General features: G+C 43.5%; 1 protein-coding gene across 5 annotated transcripts in view; it reads right to left on the bottom strand.

Moving 5' to 3' along the window:
- The window catches only part of SLC8A1 (solute carrier family 8 member A1), a 426,970-nt gene that overhangs the window by 356,883 nt on the left and 47,170 nt on the right, over positions 1–22,917 (bottom strand). For 2 of the 5 annotated variants that reach the window (XM_082358041.1, XM_082358044.1), the window contains exon 1: positions 9,785–10,091. The exons of 2 other annotated variants lie outside the window; for them this stretch is intronic. Coding sequence is in view for 1 of the 3 variants with exons in the window: in XM_082358038.1 (XP_082214164.1) it covers positions 9,388–9,456 (69 nt within the window). In the remaining 2 variants the exon portion in view is untranslated. Of the gene's footprint in view, positions 1–9,387; positions 9,699–9,784; positions 10,092–22,917 lie in introns of those variants that run through there. One more of the 5 variants, XM_082358038.1, reaches the window with a different exon arrangement.

Here is a 22,917-nt window from a genome sequence, read left to right as displayed (position 1 = left end):
CATAGACACAGGACAAAGAACCAGATCCACGGAAGTCTTCAGAGACCTTCTAATCAGGTTCCATCCACAAGCCCTGAACAACAGAGGTCAACAATACACAGCAACAAAAACCCCAAACTGGAAGGCTCAGGGGGTGAGGAAAGCTGTGCCCTTTAAATGAGAGGCTCTGTGTGGAGCTTCACCAACTCCCCTGTTCCTTCAAGTCAAGGGTAAATCTCTGCAGTCCCTCTTCTGGCTTTCTAGCCTGCCTCTTGGGACTGGGGATGTTTAATACAGACTCCAATTTCAAGCTATGCGATAGGAACATGCAGATGCCTTTTTAAAAAAAAATCTTTTTTAACAAGGAAAATACTGGTTATGTGAGCAGAGGCTGGTGAATTTCATCAGCTTTCTCCCTGAGTCATTAAGCTTCATCTTCGAGTAGATTGCTGTTCGGGGGCTAGGACCCTATCAACTCGCAGTTTGTAGGTCTTTTAAATTTTCCTGCATAGTCACAAAGCATAATCCTTTAAAGAATAAGATGCTCTTGAGGAGGACAGAAGTAGGAAGTAAAAAGAAATTAAAAAAAAAACAAACTCAAGTTGATAGATGCTCACGTAATGGTGACCCTTCATCAATATTCTAAAGTTCCTGACAATATACACAGTGACATGGGTCTAAAACTAGGTGTGCATGTATATACAAAAAATCCATTTTTTAAATGGAAGCAGCTTAAAAAGGAACTAACCAAATTTTTGTTTAGAGAAATAAATTGAGTAGCTTTTTGGGAGGGAAAATATGAACTTTTTACACAAAACCCTGAACACAGTTTATGAAACATATAGTTTCTCTACTAGGTAAGGCATCTAGTGAACATGTCCTTTAAACCAATCCCATACACCTGTATTTGAAGAATTGTTTAAATATTGGCTTATGCCTTATGGTTTTAATGTTGGTAACTATGCCACAACTATTATGTTATTGTCTTTTTGTGATAGGTGAGGATTAGATAGGAGCTTTTGAAAAAGAGAAAAAATTTAGTGGAGAAAGAAATACTCATCATTTAATCATTTCATTAACAAGTGAAGATAGTAACCTGCCTATTAAGTCCTTGCTTAAGCAAGGACTGTTTTCACCAGTATCAATGACTAATGAGAGAACATGCATTCCTTCCTTCATTCAGCAAACACTGAATGTCTATTATGCATCTGGCAAGGTATGGGAGGCTAGAACCATGAACTAACCAAGACACAATCTCTCTCTCCCCTGAATTTATTATCTAGCTGGGAAGACAGATGATAGATGTTAATTTAAATTGTTACAGAAAGAAGCATTTATTTAAATTGTTCCAGAAAGAAGCATTTATTAATTGATAAATGCTATGAAGGAAATACACAGTCCTACAAGAGTCAGTAATGGAGGAGCTGACCTACTAGGGTATTAGGGAAGACTTTGCTGATGAAATAACATCTGAGTCAAAACTTTTTAAAAGACACTCAGCAGGAAGCCAGGCTAAAGGTTGCTGGAGTGCAAGGCCTTAGGTTAACACTTATGCAATTACCCTTCTCTGTAATGGGATTACTCACAGACCTACCTTCTTAGATATGCTGGGTGTTGAGATCATGTTTAGAAAATACTAAAAACAGCTTCTGTAATTTACATGAGAATTTTCCCCTCTGAGGTCATAGTCATACAGTTGAAATTAATTGCATTCTACCACGCTGCTGGGGGCAATATAGTAGATGGAAGGGTCGTTGGTCTAGGGGCCAAAAGAAATGAGTGCTGGTCTTGGCTCTCACTGGCCAGTCATGTGGCCTTGGACAAGTCATTTTCCCTTTCTCAGCCTGATCTGTAAAATTGAGGAATTTGGCTAACAACCCAAAGCTATGATATTCTAATCCCTCACTTTGGCATTCAAGGTCATCATCCATAATATGTTGCCTGTCTACCTCCCCAGGTTTACTGTTCCTGGTACACAACTGAGCTACTAAATAAAAATTACCCAAATATGCACCCTGTTTTTCTTTCTCATGTTTTTCTACCCGTCCTCCATGACCCATCTCGAATGTCCAATTCCCCTTCATTAAAATGCTTTTAGTGCTAGGAAGGCCCCTAAAAGTCATCTAACGTTGCCCCTTCCCCTTTTTCCCCACATGAAAACTCAGGCCATCATAACTTAAAAGACTTTTTCAAAGCCATGCATCTCAGAAGTGACAGAACCAGGCTCTAAAACAAGGTGTCTGAGTTTCTAGGCCAGATCTCTTCCCACGACACCAACCCCTATTGCTGGGTTTCCTGCAGCCCCCTAAGATGGCCTGTGTATATCTCTTACAATCTGTGTCTCAAGGGAGGCTCAAGAGGGAGGGGATATGGGGACACGTATATGCATATGGATGATTCGCTTTGTTGTGCAACAGAAACTAACATGGTATTGTGAAGCACTTATACTCCAATAAAGATCTATTAAAAAAAAAAAAAAGAGTTGGCAAACTATGGCCAACAGGTCATATTTAGCCCACCACCTGTTTTTATAATGCCTATTTAATTTTTTTTTACATTTTGAAATGATTGAAAAAATTTTTAAAAAGCAATTTTCATGACGTGAAAATTTTATGATGTTCAAATTTCAGTGTAAGTAAACAATGTCTTACAGAACACAGCATGTTCACACATTTAAGTATCGTCAATGGCTTTCATGCTACAACAGCAGTGTTGAGTAGCTGTGACAGGCTCTGTGGTCCACAAAGCCAAAAATATTTACTATGTAGCCTTCAAAAAACAGCTTTGTGACCTTTGGTGTAGTCATTATGTATGCCCTTATCTTCGAGCTCTCCATGGCGACCTTCGCAATTAGCACGTGCACATAAAGGCACACAGGTAGAAACAGTGCTCTCTCACTGGTCATCTCTCAAGAAGTAAGGACCAATCCTCACTGAGCACTCATATGCCAGAAGCAGTTCCAAATGCTTTACAAGTATTAATGCATTATTCCTCACAAAAACCCCATAAGGCTCTTTACTACTATTACTCCCATTTCATAGATGAAGCAAATGAGGCACAGAAAAGTTAAGGATCTTGCACAATGTTAAATATGCCATTTGTTGAATTCAAACAAATATTAAAACCAACATGATATGCCTGCTGACCTCAGAGAACTTTGGTCTGAGTACCATAGGGCACTTCACTGCATTTGTCAATATCCTCGATATAGAAGCCAAGTCATAGTTTTCTTTCCACCTGAGGAAATCATTGCTAGACATCCACGGACTCCTGAGGCCAGAAAACACAGGCACATTTCTAGAGGGCTTCTATATTATCAAAGAAAAAAGGGAGATGTAACTTTGGTGAAATGACTTCAGAGTCATAGATCTAGATTCAATTATGTCCCATTTCACTCTTATTGAGTCATTTAATTTCACATGGCCTCCATTTGCTTATTTGTTGATACAAAAACTAGATGATCTCTGATGTGTCTTCCAGTGCTAGCTATGGGTCTAAGCAGCATGAGCACTGATAAGGAGAAGTTCTGAAAAAGGGCCAGGGGCAGCTGCATGGCCAGGAGAAGAGAGTGAGGAGTTAAGGGGGGGAGGGGGGAAAGAGTCACCAACTGTGCCCAACATCAACTCACAAATTTCAGCTCCAGGGGGCTCACATCCCCCACCATTTGAAAGGCAGATGGTTTTGGAAGAGTGACGACCTGCACCTTCTGAGGGACATGTGACAGATGACTGAGCCCCTCCCCAAGCTCTATCCTTTTGCCCCTGGCTGATGCCACTCACTTTGGGGGCACTACCATGGTGCAGAGAGGAAGTGGAGGTTGGCGTGTAGAGTAAGCAGACCGATTCTCTAAACATGCTGCAACTGGGTGCTATACATTGAACAGAGCAGAGCCAAAGGGAGCTCTGGGTCCTGTGCGTTAAGGGGAAGCAGAAGTGAGGAACTGGAGAAGCTTAAGGCGGAAAGCATCAGAGCCATTCGGTGCTCAAGAAAGAAAGAAAAACCACCTGTGATGGCCCAGAAAATATAACCGTCAAATAGAAGGTCTGTTCCTTGCTTCACCCCTCAGACCGATACAGCTTCTCTCCTCCAAGGCATGCTGGAAATTCATCATCAATTTTGGGTTCCCGTGTAAAATACACGTGAGCAATGATTTATGCTAGCATCTGTTCCAGATCCACAGTTCCCATGGCATGGTCCTAACTGGGACATGCAGCTAGCTTGAAGTCTGGAAATGGCCCTAACCTTGCTCCGGGGTGGTCCTTGTCATAAATTAGCTGGGGCCGGTTTACATGTTTTAAAAATAGCAAGGCTTTATTTATTTGCAAAGTCCTTTCACTCTTTGAGAACCAACTAAAATGCCTCCTCCTCCTCCATGAAGCCTCTTCCAGTGTTCTCTTCTTCCTCTCAACTCTAAAGCACTGGGCTCATTAGACAGCTGCAGCCATCTACCTCACTCAGCCCAGTGTTTAGGTGCTCTAGACCGTACATCCCTAAGAACAGGGAACACAGAGCAGAGAGCATGTTTTGCACATGGCTTTGAAACAGCCTCAAAAACGGGTACCATCACCTATTCACTCCTGGACAAGTTATTTAACTGAGCCATAGTCTTCATCTTTAAGTCAAGATCAGGATGCTTTCTTGCAACGGTGTTAAGTGAGAAAACATGTACAAAGTGCTTAGACTGATGTCTGGAACATAATAGGTGTTCAACAAACATCACATTAACTCTTCAGCATCTGCCTTCTCTGAAAAGCTCAGCGCAGTGCCTTGCATACACTGAGTGCTCAATAAATATCACAGTTGGGTTGAAGAAAATTGCTGAATCACTCTCTTGTCTGTTTGACTTCATTTCACATTATATTCAACCAGGAAATTATTAAATTATTCTGACTTCACATGCAATGACATCTACAGAGTGATGACTTTTTCTGTCTTTTCTAAAAAATTAAGATGGACTCTAATATTTACATTCATGTTTCTATGTCTATTACATACGCCAAAAAACATTTGTCTGAACGAGTATCACACTAGTGTTCTAGGTTACTGGTATGAATATTCCAAAATGATACAGTAGAAGCCATTCAAGACTTTAAGCATATGATTTCACACTACAGGACATATTTCACCCATTTCTCAGAAGAGTAAATTTTCAAGAAAGATCAAATTTTTGTTACCTTTGCTGACCCAGAAGTAAAATTTCAGGGTGACAGTTTATCTTTGCCTCTGTCTGGCTACTCTCTACACCCCCCCCCCACCCCACTTCACCAGCCCGGTTCCCGGGTACCTCCCCATCAGAATGGCCCTCTGGGGGCACTAACTGCACAGCAACCCATTTCAAACTTCTTTCACTTCCTCTGCATCATCCCGTGTTCCAGCCCTCAGGACTTTTCTGCCAGCTGATCTGATAAACCAATCCAAGTTAGTAAATGAACAGATGCGAACGGTTTGTGAGAATGAACGGTAGCTCTTTCCTAGATAATCTCATCGCATTCTATTAGGGATCTACTAGATAGAATTACTTTATTCAAATGAATGTCTCTAATAGTGAGAATTTCTGATCCTACATTGGTGGAAGGATAAATGCTTTGAATCCAGGGATGTTTTGTGCTTCTCACATCACTTTCTAGACAGCTGCCTATGACATACTTGCCCCTGATCAAAAACACACTTCCATCACTTCAGCTGCTTTCCATCACTTCAGGACTTTTCTCCTTCCCTGCATTCTCCTCCTCCTCCTGAAATTGGCTAGAAAGTTTCAGGTAGAGAGAAAATGGGATTCTCGTGAACCTTGGTCTATCCTGTTACTTACTATATACTCTTGGCTGCGCCGATCAAAGGACAATCACAAATGTAGACATAAAACACTTAGGGTTCAAAACATAGTTGACAACAAAGAGAGCCTACAACAAACACTTGAGGGCTCAAGGGCTGCGAGCAACTGTCTTCCAAGTTGAGTCAACACTAGAAAAAGATGCCTAGTCTCATTTGTATTCTCAACTGCTTGTGAGGAAATCATGCCAGTAAGAGTAGTTTACCCTAGGAGTCTCCAGTTCAGAAAATGAGCTGCTTGATTTACAAACCCTATTGAGAACCTAATCATTGATTAGTTGTTTTCAAAATATGTGTTGTATATCTTTTGCGAAGTGTGTGGTGTGTGTGCGCGCACGCGTACGCATGTGCCCTTTGGCCTGCATGGGCCTGTGTGTGTGCGTGTGAGAGGCTGAGGAGGGAGAGAGGGAGGCAGGAAGAGAGAGAAAGAGAGAGAGGACAGATGCAGACACATTCACGCACAGGTATCTTTTGGAAGAGAAAAAAAGAAAACTGAAAATAATCCCACTGCACTTAATGAGGCCCCACAGGACTAGCCCTGAGTCTAAATCAGAATCTCAGAGGCAAGACTCTGAAAGCTCACTTTCCCAGAACCCAGTCAGTCCATCTCAGTGGGTCAGAGAACACCTGACATTTACTTCCACTAAATCTCGAGGACATCTCCAGGGGATAGACCTCCCTTTGTTCAGAGAGAAAATTGGAAGCAGCGAGTTCAGCAACCTACTGCCTTCGTTAGCACCAATTACCACTGAAAATTAGAACCTAAGTGCTACATAAGCAGCTGAGGGAATGGATTCTGAAATCTAGGGAAAGTCAGGGAGAACATCTGCCACAAGAGGGAGCAGGAGAATTTGATCAGATGGGAGACTGTTTGGTAGAGGTTATGATGAGAGGTCTGACCATGAGGTATGGATGATATTGGAAGATGTTTTGACAAGACATTTATCCCTTAGAGGAAAAAAAAAAAAAAAAAAGAGGATGGAAGGATCTGGAAGAAGTGAGATCTCAGCACCCTGATTCCTAAGTTGTTAGCAAATGTAAAGCAACAATTTAATTTTTAGAGAAAAGCAACATATATACATACAGCAAAAATATCAAGCATGCAAGATATGTGCTCTACCATCCTCTTTTAATTGTGTATTTCTTTTTCCAGATTTAATTTCTATTTCAATTTAGATCTTGTTTATTTCCATGCTGATGGGGCAGACTGCTTGCTTCTTACCTACATGCTTTTCTTCCTCTACCTGAAGTCATCACGGAGAAAGGGCCTCTGTTACTGAATTGCAACACGAAAATCAGATGGTACAGTCCTAAAATGCACTTACTTTGAGAAAAACCCATCCATGAGCTAAATGCATGCTTTGTACTTGCTTTAAAGGGGGAATGCAACTTCATTGGATCTACAGAGCTTTTCTCACCATTTATTTTGTCAAAGAAACAGATTAAGTTCGTACAGGGAAGGAACTATGCGTTTACTTTGCAAGATAAATAAAAGTCTATTTTTGTCTGATAAAAAACATGTTAAATATAGCTTGCTAACAAAATGCTGAAGCTCTCTTGGAATATTTTACTTTCAAAACATAGTAAGTTTGAAAGAGCAATTAATGTAATTCCTGCAAATAGTCCTATAGGTGTTACTGACTATACACTTCACCTTCTTTTTGCAATTTCACCTTCCTTTTGTAATTTCATTTGGAGTTAAAGCACTGCTAGGGCTATGCATTTTTCTTTCCTTTCATGGTCAACAAAAGGGTTATCTAGTACTTAATCCAAAAGGATACAGTAGAAACCATTAAATAGTAATGATAAAGTAAATAGAAAGATAGACAGTAGGTAGGTAGGTAGACAGATACACAGATGGACAGATATAAAGCACAGCCTTCATATTCTTTTAATTTGTTACACTCCTCTTCCAGCCCTGCTAAGCTTTTAAGACAGAGTAAAGGAAGTCTGATTGTCATGGACACTTACATTCTTTGCTGTCCCTGCACAGCTCAATAGTGAATAACAGTTTACCTCTGTCCAGTTTTTTTTTTTTTTTTCCCTAGGAATTAATCATGCCATATTTAATAAAAGAGCCAGTTTAGGGGGAAAAAATTAAGGCTCCTTTTTTAGTAGGTGGGAGAAATCATAGCTAAAGAGCCCTCAGATCCAAATGGAATCCTTCAAGAAGGCAGAGTCCCTAAAATGAAAACCATTTAAGACAACACATACTGCTTCTGATGAAATAAGTGCATCTTTCCCCACCTTCTCACTCTCAAGGCCCCAAAGATGGAGCGAGCTAGCTCTCTCTTCCTTCCTCCTTTTTTTCACGAGAGACTAACCTCACAATCAAGCAAGTTTAGCAAACCCATAGAGGTAAATTCAAGTAACACAGGATTTGAAAGAGGAGCCTCAAAGCGGTCATTCCTATTCCGGCTTTGTTTTCTTTTCTGAAATGAATGAAACATCTAAATACATTTTCCTCCCTCTTTTCCTGACTTGCTGCACAAGTAGCTCTGAGAAAGAGAAAACGTGTGAGTGAGTGTGTGTGTGTGTGTGTGTGTGTGTGTGTGTATGTTGGGGACTGTGGGTGGGAGCTATGCTTTCAGAATCCCCTCCTGGTTGCTCCCCATTTCCCTTAGGAAATCTTCATACAGATGCTAGACTCTGGATGTTCAGTTGCTCCTATTTGGAGAGACCCAAGCTATGCCTTTAACCAGATCTGATCAGACTCTCCACCTACTCTACTAGCTCCTCCATGATGGGGATGCCTGTACTGTCTTTACATCCGTCATTTTTAAAAAGCTTCTTCCACTTCACCTCCTACTGATATTTTTTTTTTCTTTTTTTAGTCTTTACACCTCCAGCAGGACAAAGTTTGTATTGTTATATTCACAACCACTAGCGGCTGACTACCAGTAGACAGCGCCAGCAAGGGAACCAGGCAAAGAGGGGTTAAACAAATACCTAGTGCAAAGCAGGACTTTCTTTCCAGCGGCCGCGGACACCACGCACATTGCTTTCTTCACAGAATTCTTTGTTAAATTTGATCACTCTGCTCCCAACCCAACCACTGCCACTTTGTCTGGAGAGGGAAATACGAATTGCCAGCCCAAGCCATTCATCAGTCAACAGAATCCATAAGGGAAGGGGGATTTGAAAAACCAAGGAGGCACACATACTATATTTTTAAAAGCATCGCCTGGGTGGATTTGGTTTCTGTAGCCTACTGTCCACCCATAAGACCTCCCTCTTCTTCATTAAGGAGGAGCCAAGAAGGATATCCTCACGTCTCAGAACACAGACCATTTCCCCAAGAGCCAGCGAAGCTCCAGAGGCAGATAATGCAGCGACAAAGTTCCCTTCGAATCTCCTGGGGAAAGACGCCTCTGCGCGCAGGATCCCCAACGCACTCGGGCTGGGTGCCCAGAGACTGGGACCCTGCAGCCCACTCCCCCGCCGCCTCTCTCCCTTGTCTGTCCCCCCGCCCCGGCCACACCTCCCTCCTCTCCGCAGTCGATGCTGAAGGAGCACCCAGGGCTGGCCGGAAAAGAGGAGACTCGCGAGTGTGGCCTTGGGGAAGACCCCAGGGATTACCGGGAGGACGGGTGACCGCGGAGCAGAGCCCAGTGGTTGGGGACGCCTGGGTCCCCAGCAGCGCTGCATTCCGGGTGGACTTCGCTCTTCGCGCCCTGAATCCTTAAGCCCAGCGCGGCGCAGGGCGCAGCATCTCTCCTCAGCAGCCCTTTCTTGCTCCGGCAGCCGGCACTGGCAGGCGGGCACCCTCAACGCCCAGACGCACCAGCCAGAGCAATTTCACTCCCCGAGAAGCGCGGACACCCCCAGAAAATGGGTGGGGACACACACACATACACACACAATTTAGGAGCTGGTCCTTTGCCAAAGCGGAGGGAAGTGTAGCCTTCTGAACAAATGGAAAACAGTTGGCGGTATCTGACCAAATCCCTTTCTGCTGCCCTTCCGAAGATCCTACCTGGTTTGGGGGAGTGCGGCTGGATCCTTCCCCCGTTCCTCCACGCTAGTAGGAAAGACGGCGCACTCCCTCCTTTTAAATAGCTCCCCAGCTGGGAAAGGTCGCTCCCATCTTCGGGGGGAAGCACAAAGCGGGCGGCGGCGGGCAAGCTCCCGTGCAGCGCCGGCGCGAGCAGGAGCGTCGGCGGCGGCAGGCAGCCGGTGCGCGCGGGCGGGAGGCAGCGCGGAGGCCGGGAGGCTGGGAGGGCCGGGGCCCGGGCGGCGCGCGCGCTCCGCTCCCCTCCCTCCCTTCCTCCCGCGCACACTCGCCCGCCCGCCCGCCGCCCGCAGCCTCGCACTCGCTCTCACGCGCGCTCCGCCCCGCCGCCGCCGCCGCCGCCGGCGCCCCGGCCCCCCGCGCGCCCCCACCCCGGCGGCCTCGGCCACCGCGGGCGAGCGGAGTCGGCGCGTTTCTGGAGCTCCGGGCGGGCGGAGAGCAATTCCAGCGTCCCAGCCTCGGCCGCGGAGAAGGTTTCTCGACGTCCTCCCGGCTCTCGGCCCCGCAGTGCGTCCCGGCCGCACGCTAGCGCTTTCCCCGGCGCCCAGCCCATGGAGTACACGCGCAGACCGACGCTGCAACTTTTCTTTGCCACCTTCCTCCCCTCACCCACAGACAGAACCGCCACCCCGGCTCGCCCACCCGTTTCTCACCTCTGAAATTGTTCAGCCAGATATATCTTTCTTCCTCCACTTTCTATCCCCCCCGCTAAAGGAAGCTTTCTTTTAGCAGAGGGATCCGGGGATGTATCAATGATTTTCTCTGAAATCCTCACTCCGTGTTTTTCCTACTTATCAGACCTGCACAGCAATACGCTGGCTAGGAGCTGCTGACACAAGCAGATAAGGATTGCAGTGGGGGGGTTGGGGGGGGGCGGGGGGGAGGGGGGTGGGGGGGTTGTTAATTCCCCAGCCAAGAACTCCAAAAGATTCTCCCTTTTGGTATTTCCCTCAAAGATTGCAGCTCACTTGGGAATAAAGACCAAGAGGCTGCTTAATGTGAAAGCCCTGCAGCTTTTAAAACTACAGAGAGGAGTAAAAGCTGAGCATTAAGGTTAAGTTGGGAGAGATCTAATGCAGCAATCGACGAACCATTCATTGCCCTTTCCAAGAGAAGCATTATCATTGCCAATACATCACTTCGCCATAATTAATAAAGGAGCATTGCACCAGGCCCTTGCTCTCTTGACAGCTCATTCATCCTTACAAATCCTTAATGACTTGGCAGGATGAAAGGCTAGACCCGCTGTGGAGTTCACAGACCTGATTGCACATCAGACACACCTGGGAAGCGAGTTAAAAATGCAGATGGTAGCGTCCTATCTTGAGACTCTGATGTAGCTCTCCAGGTGGGCTCCAAGTTTGTATTTTTAAAGCACGAGTTGATGTTCGCCCCTGGTGTGGTTTGCTAAAGTGTGGGGCATCCGGGGCAGCTATGTGGAGGGTGAGCGTGGGAGGGAGACCAAAGTACTAGACAGAAAGTTAAGTTTCTGAATAGAGTTTCCCCCCCGTACTTACAGCGCGGCCCTGGGCAACCAGGCCACAGGAAAAGAGAGATTCGGACTCCAGGAATCCCGCTGTTTGACTATGAGGCAAAGAGCAGGGGGATGGGAAAAGTAGCCCTCCTCTGCCTCTTTGCCGGTGGCTCTCAACCTCTGACTGCACCTCAGAATCTCCTGGGGAGCTTTTAAAAATCCCAGCGCTTAGGCCACACCCCAGACAGAGTAGCCTGGAATCTCTGGGGGTGGGACCTGGGCATCAGGAATTATTTTGAAGTTTCCCTGGTTGGTGCCTATGTGTAACCAAGGCTGAGAACCAATGTTCTTGGCCAATGCTCCTCAAACATGAATGCATATATGAATCACCTGGAGATTGCAGTTTCTTATGCAGTAGATCTGAAACAGGCCTGTTATCTGCATTTCTAGCAAACTCACAAGTGATGGTGATGCTTTCTGAATGAGATGGCTTTTTTTTTTTAATTTTTTTTTAATTAATTAATTTATTTATTTATTTATCTTTCGCTGTGTTGGGTCTTCGTTTCTGCTCGAGGGCTTTCTCTTGTTGCGGCAAGTGGGGGCCACTCTTCATCGCGGTGGGCCGGCCTCTCACTATCGTGGCCTCTCTCGTTGCAGAGCACAGGCTCCAGACGCGCAGGCTCAGTAATTGTGGCTCACGGGCATAGTTGCTCCGCGGCATGTGGGATCTTCCCAGACCAGGGCTTGAACCCGTGTCCCCTGCATTGGCAGGCAGATTCTCAACCACTGCGCCACCAGGGAAGCCCCCCGAGATGGCTTTTTAATGAGCAGGGGTTTGGTACATCATCCTAGCGGTTGTGGACACTCAGCTTGACGGAGGAAACTCCGAGCTTCTTCTTGTCTTGTATATTCCCAGGAATCATTCTTCCCTAAGAACATTTTCCTTTCCTCTGCAATGAATTAAACTTTCTTGCAAGCCACTCTCCACGCAAACTTTTTGTTACACTGCACTGACTAATGGGTGTGAACAGAATGACATGTGGGGAGACGCAGGTCACCACCTCTCCGTTAGCGTTATGTCCTCAGCCAAAAATTACGTAGGGTCCTGACTTCAAGAGAGTGTGAGAGGCAGACATTTGGCTCACACTCAAGGAAAGGGGCTTGGAGAGACAAGTGGCTGCTTTGTAAATGACATTGAGAAAAGCATATAACTAAAGACTCCACCCATAGGAAATAGGACAAAGCTAACTGAAGGGATTGAATGGAAGAGCTAAATGAAAATGTGAGTGGACTACATCTCATTGGAACGGATTTAGTAGAAAGGGTGAGGCCTGTTATTGCTATTATGGACCACTTAGTGAGAGCACAGATTTTCTTGAAAGTGTAAGCATGCTTGTGACATGGAGTGATAAAAGCCCTGTTCTTAAATGTCTATATTCCATTGGTGCCCAAAATCCATCTTGTCGGCAGCTGAGAAGGCATTAAGATGACATCTTGGTTCTCTTTATTCGTCTTTTTTTTTTTTTTTCCAATTTAGACTGATATTTAGGTTAATTTGGATATTTGAGGAAAACAAACTACATGAAGTAGTTTTCTCTATTACCTAGAACCGTTAAAAGGTAGCCTAGTACCTAGTGATTTGGCACCATTTTTGATTTGGCTCAATTTCTGACCCCCTAATTTTTTTTTTCCTTTCATTTCTCATTAAAGGCATTTTTATAAGGGTTCCAGGGCCCTGAGGGAAATCAAACCCTTTGCTCCCTCCTAAATGTCATACATGACTGGATTCTTATTACAAGAATTATCAAAGGCTACATCACTGGCACAAAGCTCTAGGTAAGGAAACAGGCTGCTACAGGCTCTGACTTTGGAAAGAAAAAATATTGTATGTAGGAAGGTGCTGATTTACATTCCAATGGTAACACTATTTCCTAATTTATTCTTGCATATTGATTGCCATTCTTTCCTTTGGACTTAAGAATCAGTTATGGGCCTCCACTGTTATCTAGCCAAAGCAGTTGGCATGACCATTTTGCAGACTACACAGGGATATCACTAAGAGTTGATATATTCTAAAGGTGCTTCACATTTTCATGAACTATTTCCCTGGAAACCTTCAGGGGATCTTTTAGCAAACTCATTTTCAAACCAAATGAAAATATTGTGAATTAGGCCAGTCTAAAGAAAAATTAGACATGTGATCAGGGGTACCCCAAATTTTACTTTTAATATTTAATATTGTATTAAAACAGTCAACACTTTTTCATCATGGGGAAAACAAGTACTTCGTTGTAATTCCTTTCACTTTTACAGTACTTTGAATTACTTAGGTCAGAGGTACCATCGTTGTTTTGTTTTGATTTTTCACTTCTTGGAGCTCCTTCAGTGTGTTAATATAGCTCTAGTTTATTCCCACCTCATTTCCTACTCTGCCCATCTTCACCACTCACCTATCTGCTCCTTCACGGGTTCAGTCTGATACCGATTTCTACATAAGAAAAAAGCATTATAGCGTCTGCAGCCTGGCCAGCAAGAGAGTGGAGCTTAGCATTAGCTATTTTCCCATACCCAGGAACCTCAGGGGAACCGCTGGACCAGGTTTTGTTTGCTGCTGATTGGATCCTGGGTTTGCTTCAAGGGTGACTGGGGGGATTCTTGGTGACTTCTAAGTGCTACTGTTCCTCCTCCCTGGGGTCTTGTTCCTGAAATTAAATTTTTGCTTCTCTGTTTTGTTTTGACCAGTTGAACCCCATGTATACAGTGGCCCTGCTGGTGGGTGGAATCAGCCTTCCCGGTAGACTCAGAGTTATAACCCATCCTTCCTCAGTGCTCTGTCACTGTAAAGTCACCCACTTCCTCTGAATTTGTCACAGTCTTTGGACACCAGAGGTCTTCACTTCTGCATTTCAGGAACTTATAGTCAACAGTTGGGTTTGTGCAAAATCCTGACACTTTCATTTTCCATTTCTGCCCCTTAGAACATTGAGGACATTAGTTTGTACCCCAAGACCTTATCAGTGATGAGGTTACCAGTCAGTAACTCAATGGCAGAATCATTATCTAGATCAACTAGTGGGTCAGAAAAGAACAGAGACTGGCTAAGAATTAAGGCTTTGGAGTCATACTATCTGGGTTTGGATCTCACCTCTGGCTATATGACCTTGGGAAGTTTTTTAACCTTTGTGTGTCACAATACCTTTGTCTGGAAAACCTAGATCACAAATCGCTTTCAAGAAATTATGAAAAGTATAAAATGTATATAATGTGCTTGACATAGTTCCTGATCATAGTAATTACTCAATGTTGTTGTTATTATTGGTAAGTTTCCATAAAAATGATACCCATAAAGTAAAAAATATTCTATACAATTGGGTTCAACATAATCAGGCCATCTCATTACTAATAACGATTATGCTAAGGTTTTTGTTATGCAGAATCCTATACAATGAGTAATCCAGGAAAGTAGATGCCCCTACAGTACGAGAGAGTACTTTCCCTCTCTGTAATGAAAGAAGCTGCTCGTGCACTTTCTGATTTTGTAAGTACAGAGTGTGGTTACGTGATCAATAAAGGGGGTACCGCATTCTTGCTGCCTCACAGTATTTCTTTTCCTATATGTTCCTCTTTTCCTATGATCCCCTCTCTATTATAACCTGAGGGTTTAATTTCCAATAGAGCCATTTTAAACAAATACCACTCCGAGGAAGATTTTGTTTGTCACATTAGTTTTCTTAACAGGGGACCTTATCTAGAGGACAGAAACTTTTTTACTAAGTTTGCACAAACTCAACATTGATTCGAGGACCCCATCAATAGGGATTCAAGACGAAATCCCTGGGGTCCTCTGTACCAGGAAGTTGTTCCCTGCAATCCAGTTCTGAAGCAACGTCCCTGAGAGATTGTACTTTAGGTTTTTCAGTAAATCTCTTTTCTTTGGCATTGTCTATGATATATAGCTCTCTCACTGCATCTTCAGTTGCTGGTCACTGATTAGAATCTTCTGAGAACTGCCAGTGTCTTAGTGGTGACCACAGTGCCCGGACAGTTGCCCTTGAAATGGTCATAACCAAGATACCTAAGGGGAAAATGGACTGAATTTATGGATGTCTTAATCCATGGTTTTAATGCTGTTGACTCTGCTACCACGGGAAGTGTCTGGAAGTAATGAAACTATATGCTCTTGTTTCTTTAAAAATTCAGAATCTTACATAGCGTGACCTAAAGAGTCCATAGCAGTTACGAGTAAGAAAAGTTCAGAAACTACATACTATTTTCCCTTTCTTTTAAAATGTTATCCTGTCACACAAAAGTCTTAGCCATCTTTGGATTTGTTTAAGAATTTCTGAGTGGAGACCAAAATAAATGTTAGTTGTGTAGATATTAAAATTATTTATTAAAATTGTTTGACATCTGCAACCTAAATTTTAGATAAGAAATCCTTATGAGCTAAGGAGGGAATATGATTACCCTCATTTTACAAGCTGAGAAAGTACAAAGGGATTTGCCCAATACCGGCTGCACATAAGTATCAGTTGTGTTGTTTCAAAATAATACTGAAGCCCAGGTCCACCCTTGGAGATTTTGTTCCCACTGGTCTGAAGTGGAGTATGGGTACTGGTATTTTTTCAAGTGCCCTGGTTGGTTCTAGGTTCAGCCAGAGCCGAGAACCATGGGCCTAGGATCAAATAGCTAATTAGCGGTAAAGACAAGTGAAAGAAGTCCCCTTACATCTGCCATAATGCTGTTTCTATTCTGCTGCTGCATCGAACATTGGTATTTAACAGAGTATAAAAATGGGGACGCTTCTTGGAAATTTAAGGGAACTTAGAAATGTTTAAGGGCCTTTTATGAGTCTCTAAGAGACACAGGTGGGTATTGTAATTGACCTGACAAAGATAGATGAGCAGATTGGAACAGATGATCAAGAAAGCCAAGTCCAAGACTGCGGGGCCTCTGTCTCTCTTTTTGAACTGCCAGACCCCAGCATCTAGAGCAGTTTTTGGTTCATAGTAGATGAATTAATAAAACACATACTGTCCCCTGTAGGGGGACTGGCGTATGTGGACAAAAGATGCGCTTGGGTTATAGGGTAAACACTTTGGCCCCTGTCCAGTGCAAATTGCAACTTAATAGCTATCATCTCCTCCTAGCTGCAGTGCAGGCTGTAGTCAGCAACTGACATGGTCACCATATCCACACCCACAGTCCTGCCTGGCCACCTGCTCAGTGATGACAGACAGATTGTCTGTGACATTGCAGGAGACCAGACTACAAGAGATGGCAATCTGACGGAGCCTCAGGCTTGCGCAGGTAAGCTGACCCCTTGTCAGTTATCTCAGCAATTAATTACTTATAAGCTCTTGTTTGACCCAGTTTGTAAGCATGTCAGAGAATCTCTTATTTCCTGTTATCTTTAGGCATGTATTGTGTACATATTGACTTACATTTTCTTTTCCAAAAATCAGGGAATCAGTGAAGTTGCTGAGAGGTTCAAAATCAGTCATTAAGCAACTCTAATTAAAAGCAAACAGCTGGGGAGAGCAGAGACAAAACACAGTTGAAAAGAGTCATATTAATTCATTTTTTTGGTTCATTCCTTCATGGATTCATTCAAAAAATATTTATGAGGATCTACTCTGGGCCAGGCACTGTCCCAGATACTTAAGATACAACAGGGAAAACATCAGTAAAAGTTCCCACCCTCCTAGGACTTACATTCCATTAGAAAAGCAGGCAGTAAGCAAAATAAACAAATTAACCCATAGGGTTATCAGATGGAGACACTGCCATGAAAGAAATGAAGCAGGGAAAGCAAGATAGAGACCGCGTGGGGGAAAGCACTAGTTTAGGTGGTCAGTTTTGCAGAGATCTGAGTTAAGATTGCTCATTAACAATACAATCCCTTTTTTGAGAGTCCCAGACTGATGAAATGATAGAGCACAGTGCTTTGTTTGATCATTTGTTCCTGCCCTGAGTTGAGGTTCCTTTAGGAATTCCCACCTCAGAGCCCCCAGACTTTGTCAGGGCTAGCTGCAAAGACCTAGTCACACAGCTTGCACCTCTGCAGTCATGAGCATGTATATGTGATATACACCCAAGAGTTGTTCCAAAAGGCACGACTGCTCCCAGAAGCTGCACATACAACGGTTGCATTCCTTCCAAGGCAGAGTTGCTGCAAGAATTCTGAGTTCCCCTTTGGTTTAATTTAAAGAGTAGCATATAATGACTGCATCTGGATGGCAAACATTACACAAGTGAGATCTCATGGGTAAACCTCTTGCCACAAAATTAACAGATCCGGTGAGGAGGGAGGGACATCACTTATGTGTAACTTAATGATGGTTCCGGTGCTTCTTTCCATGAGTTTGTCACATCTCCTTTTTCCTTCTTCCTACATTCTTATCTGACATTACACAATACACATAGCATGCACACACACACCACTCATACACACACTCTTACACAAACACACACTCACATCCATGAATCTTAACTGTGGCCAAATATCTAATCATTGGAAAAATCACCATTTGCAAATTTGCAAATAACACACGGAAATAATAGCCAACCTCTCGTTTTTTCTACTTTTATTTAGCATGAATGGTCTTTTATCTGCCAGATCTTATATACTTGGTTTCAAGTCTACTTAAAAACTCACAGGCTAAAGCAGATTATGACCCATGCATTGCTCTCTTTTGATGAACAATGATAGATGTGAAGCCTAAAAATGATACTTGAAATAGGCATTTTTTGTCTTCCTGTTTCTTTTGTCAAAAAAAAATTTCTAAATGTACATATTGCTCAAGGAAAGGCAGATTTTAGACGGAAAATGATTCAACACAGCAAATGCCTACCTAACTCATACTAAATGATCAATAAGCATGTGTTGAATAAATGATGCAAATTCGTGGAACATACCTTATTATAGGGCAGTCATTTAAAGAAAATTTCATAGCAGATTTACTGGCTGAATTTTTAAATAATTCAGGCAAAATTTAGCAAGTGACTACTCCATTCACCGCCATGAACCAAGTCCTGCGGTGACTAAAAATGGCTTAGACACCACCCATGACCTCTAGGAATCTAGTAGCTAGAATTCAACTCTGGAGATTTTTGAGCACGTGAGCCCTATAGCCAGACACGCGCTTTATGAAGAGGCATCTTGAGTGTATGACATGTAAGAGTGGGCGTGGTCAGGAATAAAGAGACCAGCAAGGAGTTGGTCACGGTCACCCCACAGAAGGCCAGGTGACAGGACACTAAACAACGACTGGAGAAGAAAGGCAAGAAAATAGTAATTTTTGTTTTGGCTCAATTCTTGGCAGAGTCTTTTTTTTTTTTTTTTGTATGATCTCAATTTTGTTTCACTGATGTCTTAAATATTAATACACTGCACACAGGAAAAAAAAGCTCAGAAAGGCATATATCAAAATGTTAACAATAATTATCACTAGGTACTGTGCTTCCAGGAGAATTTTATTTCCTTCGTGTGACTGTGTGCTTTTGTGTGCTTCCCAATTTTTCAACAATTGCTTTTGTAATTGAAAGCAAAAGTATGCCAACTGGACAAATGAAAAAGGAGAGAAAAGGACACTCATGTCGGTGGCTGATCCTAACGTGAGAATGCCCACAAGTCTATTTCCAAATGACATAGTAAATATAATCCTCCTTGAGAATCAAATTATAAAAGGCAGGCTAGAGCATTTGGGAAAATAAAGACCAACTCAGGATACAGAGCAGCAGGGTGTTCCCTGCAGAATTAGAATAGAGGCAGACCCTCATTTCAGACCATTCCCGAGTCCAGAGTGGGTTCACCACATCAGTGTGTGCCCAGGAGAAAGGAAAAGACTGGGGGAGCCTCACACACCACTCAAGAGGCCCATCAGACAGGACAGGCTCAGAAAGGAAAGACTCTTGAATCAAGCAGCACTCTCCCTGGCACTCAGGGCTCCCCACCCCCACATCTCTCTTAAGCTGAATTCTCACCCACCCAGCCCCGTATTAAAAAAAAAAAAAAAATACACTGGGTTTTCATTTTCAGAGGACTCATCATGGATGGTTTCCATTGGAACACATCTGACTTCTATAAGGCTGTGAGTCTTCTGGGAAGACACACTCCTTAAAAAGTCGCCTGCTCGGGCTTCCCTGGTGGCGCAGTGGTTGAGAATCTGCCTGCCAATGCAGGGGACACGGGTTCGAGCCCTGGTCTGGGAAGATCCCACATGCTGCGGAGCAGCTGGGCCCGTGAGCCACAATTACTGAGCCTGCGCGTCTGGAGCCTGTGCTCCGCAACAAGAGAGGCCGCGATGGTGAGAGGCCCGCGCACCGCGATGAAGAGTGGCCCCCGCTTGCCACAACTAGAGAAAGCCCTCGCACAGAAACGAAGACCCAACACAGCCATAAATAAATTAAAAAAAAAAAAAAAAAGTCGCCTGCTCAAGCGGGTAGGGGGCAGGGTAGCCTTCTCCAGCAGGCAGGGGGAACATTTCATCTCTGAGAAGCTGCACGGGTATGTGAAAGAGCAGAGGACTCTTAGTTGGTTTTAGTATTGTGTTTAAGTTCTCTACAGACTAGGCACCCCCTTATTCTTTGCACCTTAAATTGACTCTTCCCACTGCCTAGTCCCCTGGATGTGTGGCTGCTTTTTAAAATAGGTTGTGGAGGGCTTCCCTGGTGGCGCAGTGGTTGGGAGTCTGCCTGCCAATGCAGGGGACACGGGTTCGAGCCCTGGTCTGGGAGGATCCCATATGCCGCGGAGCAACTGGGCCCGTGCACCACGGCTGCTGAGCCTGCGCTCTGGAGCCCGCGAGCCGCACCTACTGAAGCCCACGTGCCACAACTACGGAAGCCTGCGCGCTTAGAGCCCGTGCTCCGCAACAAGAGAGGCCACCGCAATGAGAGGCCCGCGCAATGAGAGGCCCGCGCACCGCAACCAAGAGTAGCCCCCGCCCAACGCAACTAGAGGGGGCCCGCGTGCAGCAACGAAGACCCAAGGAAACCAGAAATAAATAAATAAATAAAATCAATTTATGAAAAAAATAAAATAGCTTGTAGAAAGCCGAGAATATCTGGTCGTCTTTCTAAGACACATAGAGCTGAACTGTAACCGGGGAGCAGGTGAAACGATTCTCTCTCCTACATGTACCCCACCCTCCTGTCCACGAGAAAATCTCCAGACATTTAAATCCACGGCGTGGGAAAGCCAAAGGGAGCCAATTCTGATGAAGTAGGGACTTTATAAAGAGCCTCTTGCTTCCCCTAGCTACAGCTGCTTTTAATATTATTTTAGAAATATACAGAATCAGTGAAGGGAATCGGAATGGAATCGTTACATTTAATCAATTTTTTGTCTTTTTGATTTTATATATATATTCTAAAGAACATTGTTTTGCTCAAAGCAGTCTTATTTGTTGGCTAACAAATATCAATAGAAAGTTAAAATCATTGGTTTGATTTTTCGTATGTATTTCTGATATCTCTTGTGACACACCCTCGATCTGACACAAACTAGAAAATTGTACATTTGTCATTATGAGAAATCTAGTGTTAATTTAACACTAACACTACTACTTATTGTAAGATTTATTTTTTAAAAGGAAAGCATACGCTAGGCTTTTTGATCTTTATCTCCTTGTTTTAAGGTGAAATGTTTTTATTTTGTTTAAAAAAATTTAAAACATTTAATTATTAATTAAAATTAAATAAATTTATTTAAATAAATCAAATAAAATGTTATTTATATGTAAATAGTAATGTTAGAAAAATACCTAATGAATTTCCTGACCAGTTTGGAACCTTCTTTCCTTCTTCTGTGAGAAACAGTGTCCTATGATCAGAGCAGATATGAGCTTGAATTTTATGGAAGTGGGCTTGAGTTTTCGTACTTACCTGCTAGCTATACAATCATAGATAAAAGTTCTTTATTCATTCACTGACTTATTTGAGTATTTTAAAGTTCCTATTAAGCGGGGTACTGAATTAGATATAAAGGGGTCAACATGAACAAATGGGGCTTTCATCTTGGGGGAAAAAAAGAGATCTTTACAAAATCACACGATTTTCTAACAGAGGGAGCTGACCTTTTTTTTTTTTAGGAGAGTCTGTTCAGCTCTAAAATATGGCTAGGAGCTGGCTAGGAGCAGAGGAGGGTAAATTCAGTTTAGTCCTGGACAGAAGAAGCTTCAGGTGCAAAGGCCCTGTGGTGAGAAGGAGCAGTCTAGGTACTCTAAGTAGGTCAGAGGGTGTAAAGCCCAGAAAGTGAGGAAGAGAGGGGTGTTAGCAGGGGCTAGAGGGTAGGCAGGGCCATGCAGTGCTGTAGGGTTTGGTATTTGGTCTCACTCTTAAGATCAAGATAACTCATCTGTGCATTCTGAGGACTTGCCTTAGTTTCTTACGGAACAATTAGCCTTGCAATTACTAACTTCTCCTCACTTTCCTACTCTCCTTGCTCACACATGGTTTACCAGAATTCCTTCCACGTTTGGTATTAAGGGAGAGACTTAATTTGTTAAGTCATGTATTCCTGACATGATTTTACTTATCACCATTGTGCCTTACCAGGGTTTTCCTACATGATCATCAATAATCACTACAATGTCCAAAATTCTCTACCAGTTGGCTGTTCAGATTATTCAGTGGAATCCTGATCTTTTTATGCCCACATATCTTCCAGATATGTTCTTCTAAATTACTCTCATGTAGCTATGGATAAGAAGACATATCGATAGCCAAAGTGAATAAAAATGCACTGGCTCAATTCTGGAAGGAGACAATGCATTTCATAACTTTGAAACACTCCTACATTTTCACCTGTTTATTTGCAGTGAACATTTCTGCATTGTGGTAAACAGACAAATTAGTGATTATGCCCAGTAAGCTAGCCATTCTGTAATGAGTTGTAAGACGGTATTCAGCTAGTTCCTCCTTTTTGAGGTCAAGAGAGGAGGCTCCCAAAAGAATTGCTTTAAAAATTGTAAAAAAGCAAGACCGGCATCTGATTTCCCAGTCTTAGCCTTCAGTTTACTTCTGAAGCATGTACTCCTTGAGCGGGGGAAAGAGCACTGGGGAGAAATGGGATGGAGTGGTCTCAGAAGTGGGACTTTAGTGGGGAAAGGAGATAGGGACAGCAGACCTCCCAAGGACTCAGGACAGGAGATGGATTTTGTGTGAAGCCGTCATTGTGGGGATAGTGGGGGGCGGGGGGAATCAACCTAAAATAATAGTCCTCCAGTCACACAGAAGTTCCTCAAAGTTTGGAGTAAAGGGTTCCACCCCAGGAGGACAGTGGCAGACTCTACCTAAAGATTCTGAGCATGTAACCAACAAGATGAGTCACCAGCAGGGAGCAACATGAAGGAGTTGCAACCCTGCCACAAGAGGTGTTACCTCCGCTCCTGCCTGCCAGATCACAACGAGGGTATAAAGGAAGGAGGGTGAGGAGAAGGTAGACCATATCCCCTTCCTCTCCAAGTCTCTCAAACAGTGGTTCTCAACTAAGGTGTTACTGCTACTTAGGGGAAATTTGGAAATTCATTGGGATGCCTTGTTGTCACAATAATATGGCTATTGCAATGGACATTTATGGGGCTGGACCAAGGATGCAACATTATCTTGCAATGTGTGA

The sequence above is a fragment of the Balaenoptera borealis genome, assembly GCF_965194805.1.
Source record: "Balaenoptera borealis genome assembly, chromosome: 15".
Classification (NCBI taxonomy): domain Eukaryota; kingdom Metazoa; phylum Chordata; class Mammalia; order Artiodactyla; family Balaenopteridae; genus Balaenoptera; species Balaenoptera borealis.
The sequence above is the reverse complement of the archived record's forward strand: the minus strand, read 5'-3'. Positions and strand labels throughout refer to the sequence as shown.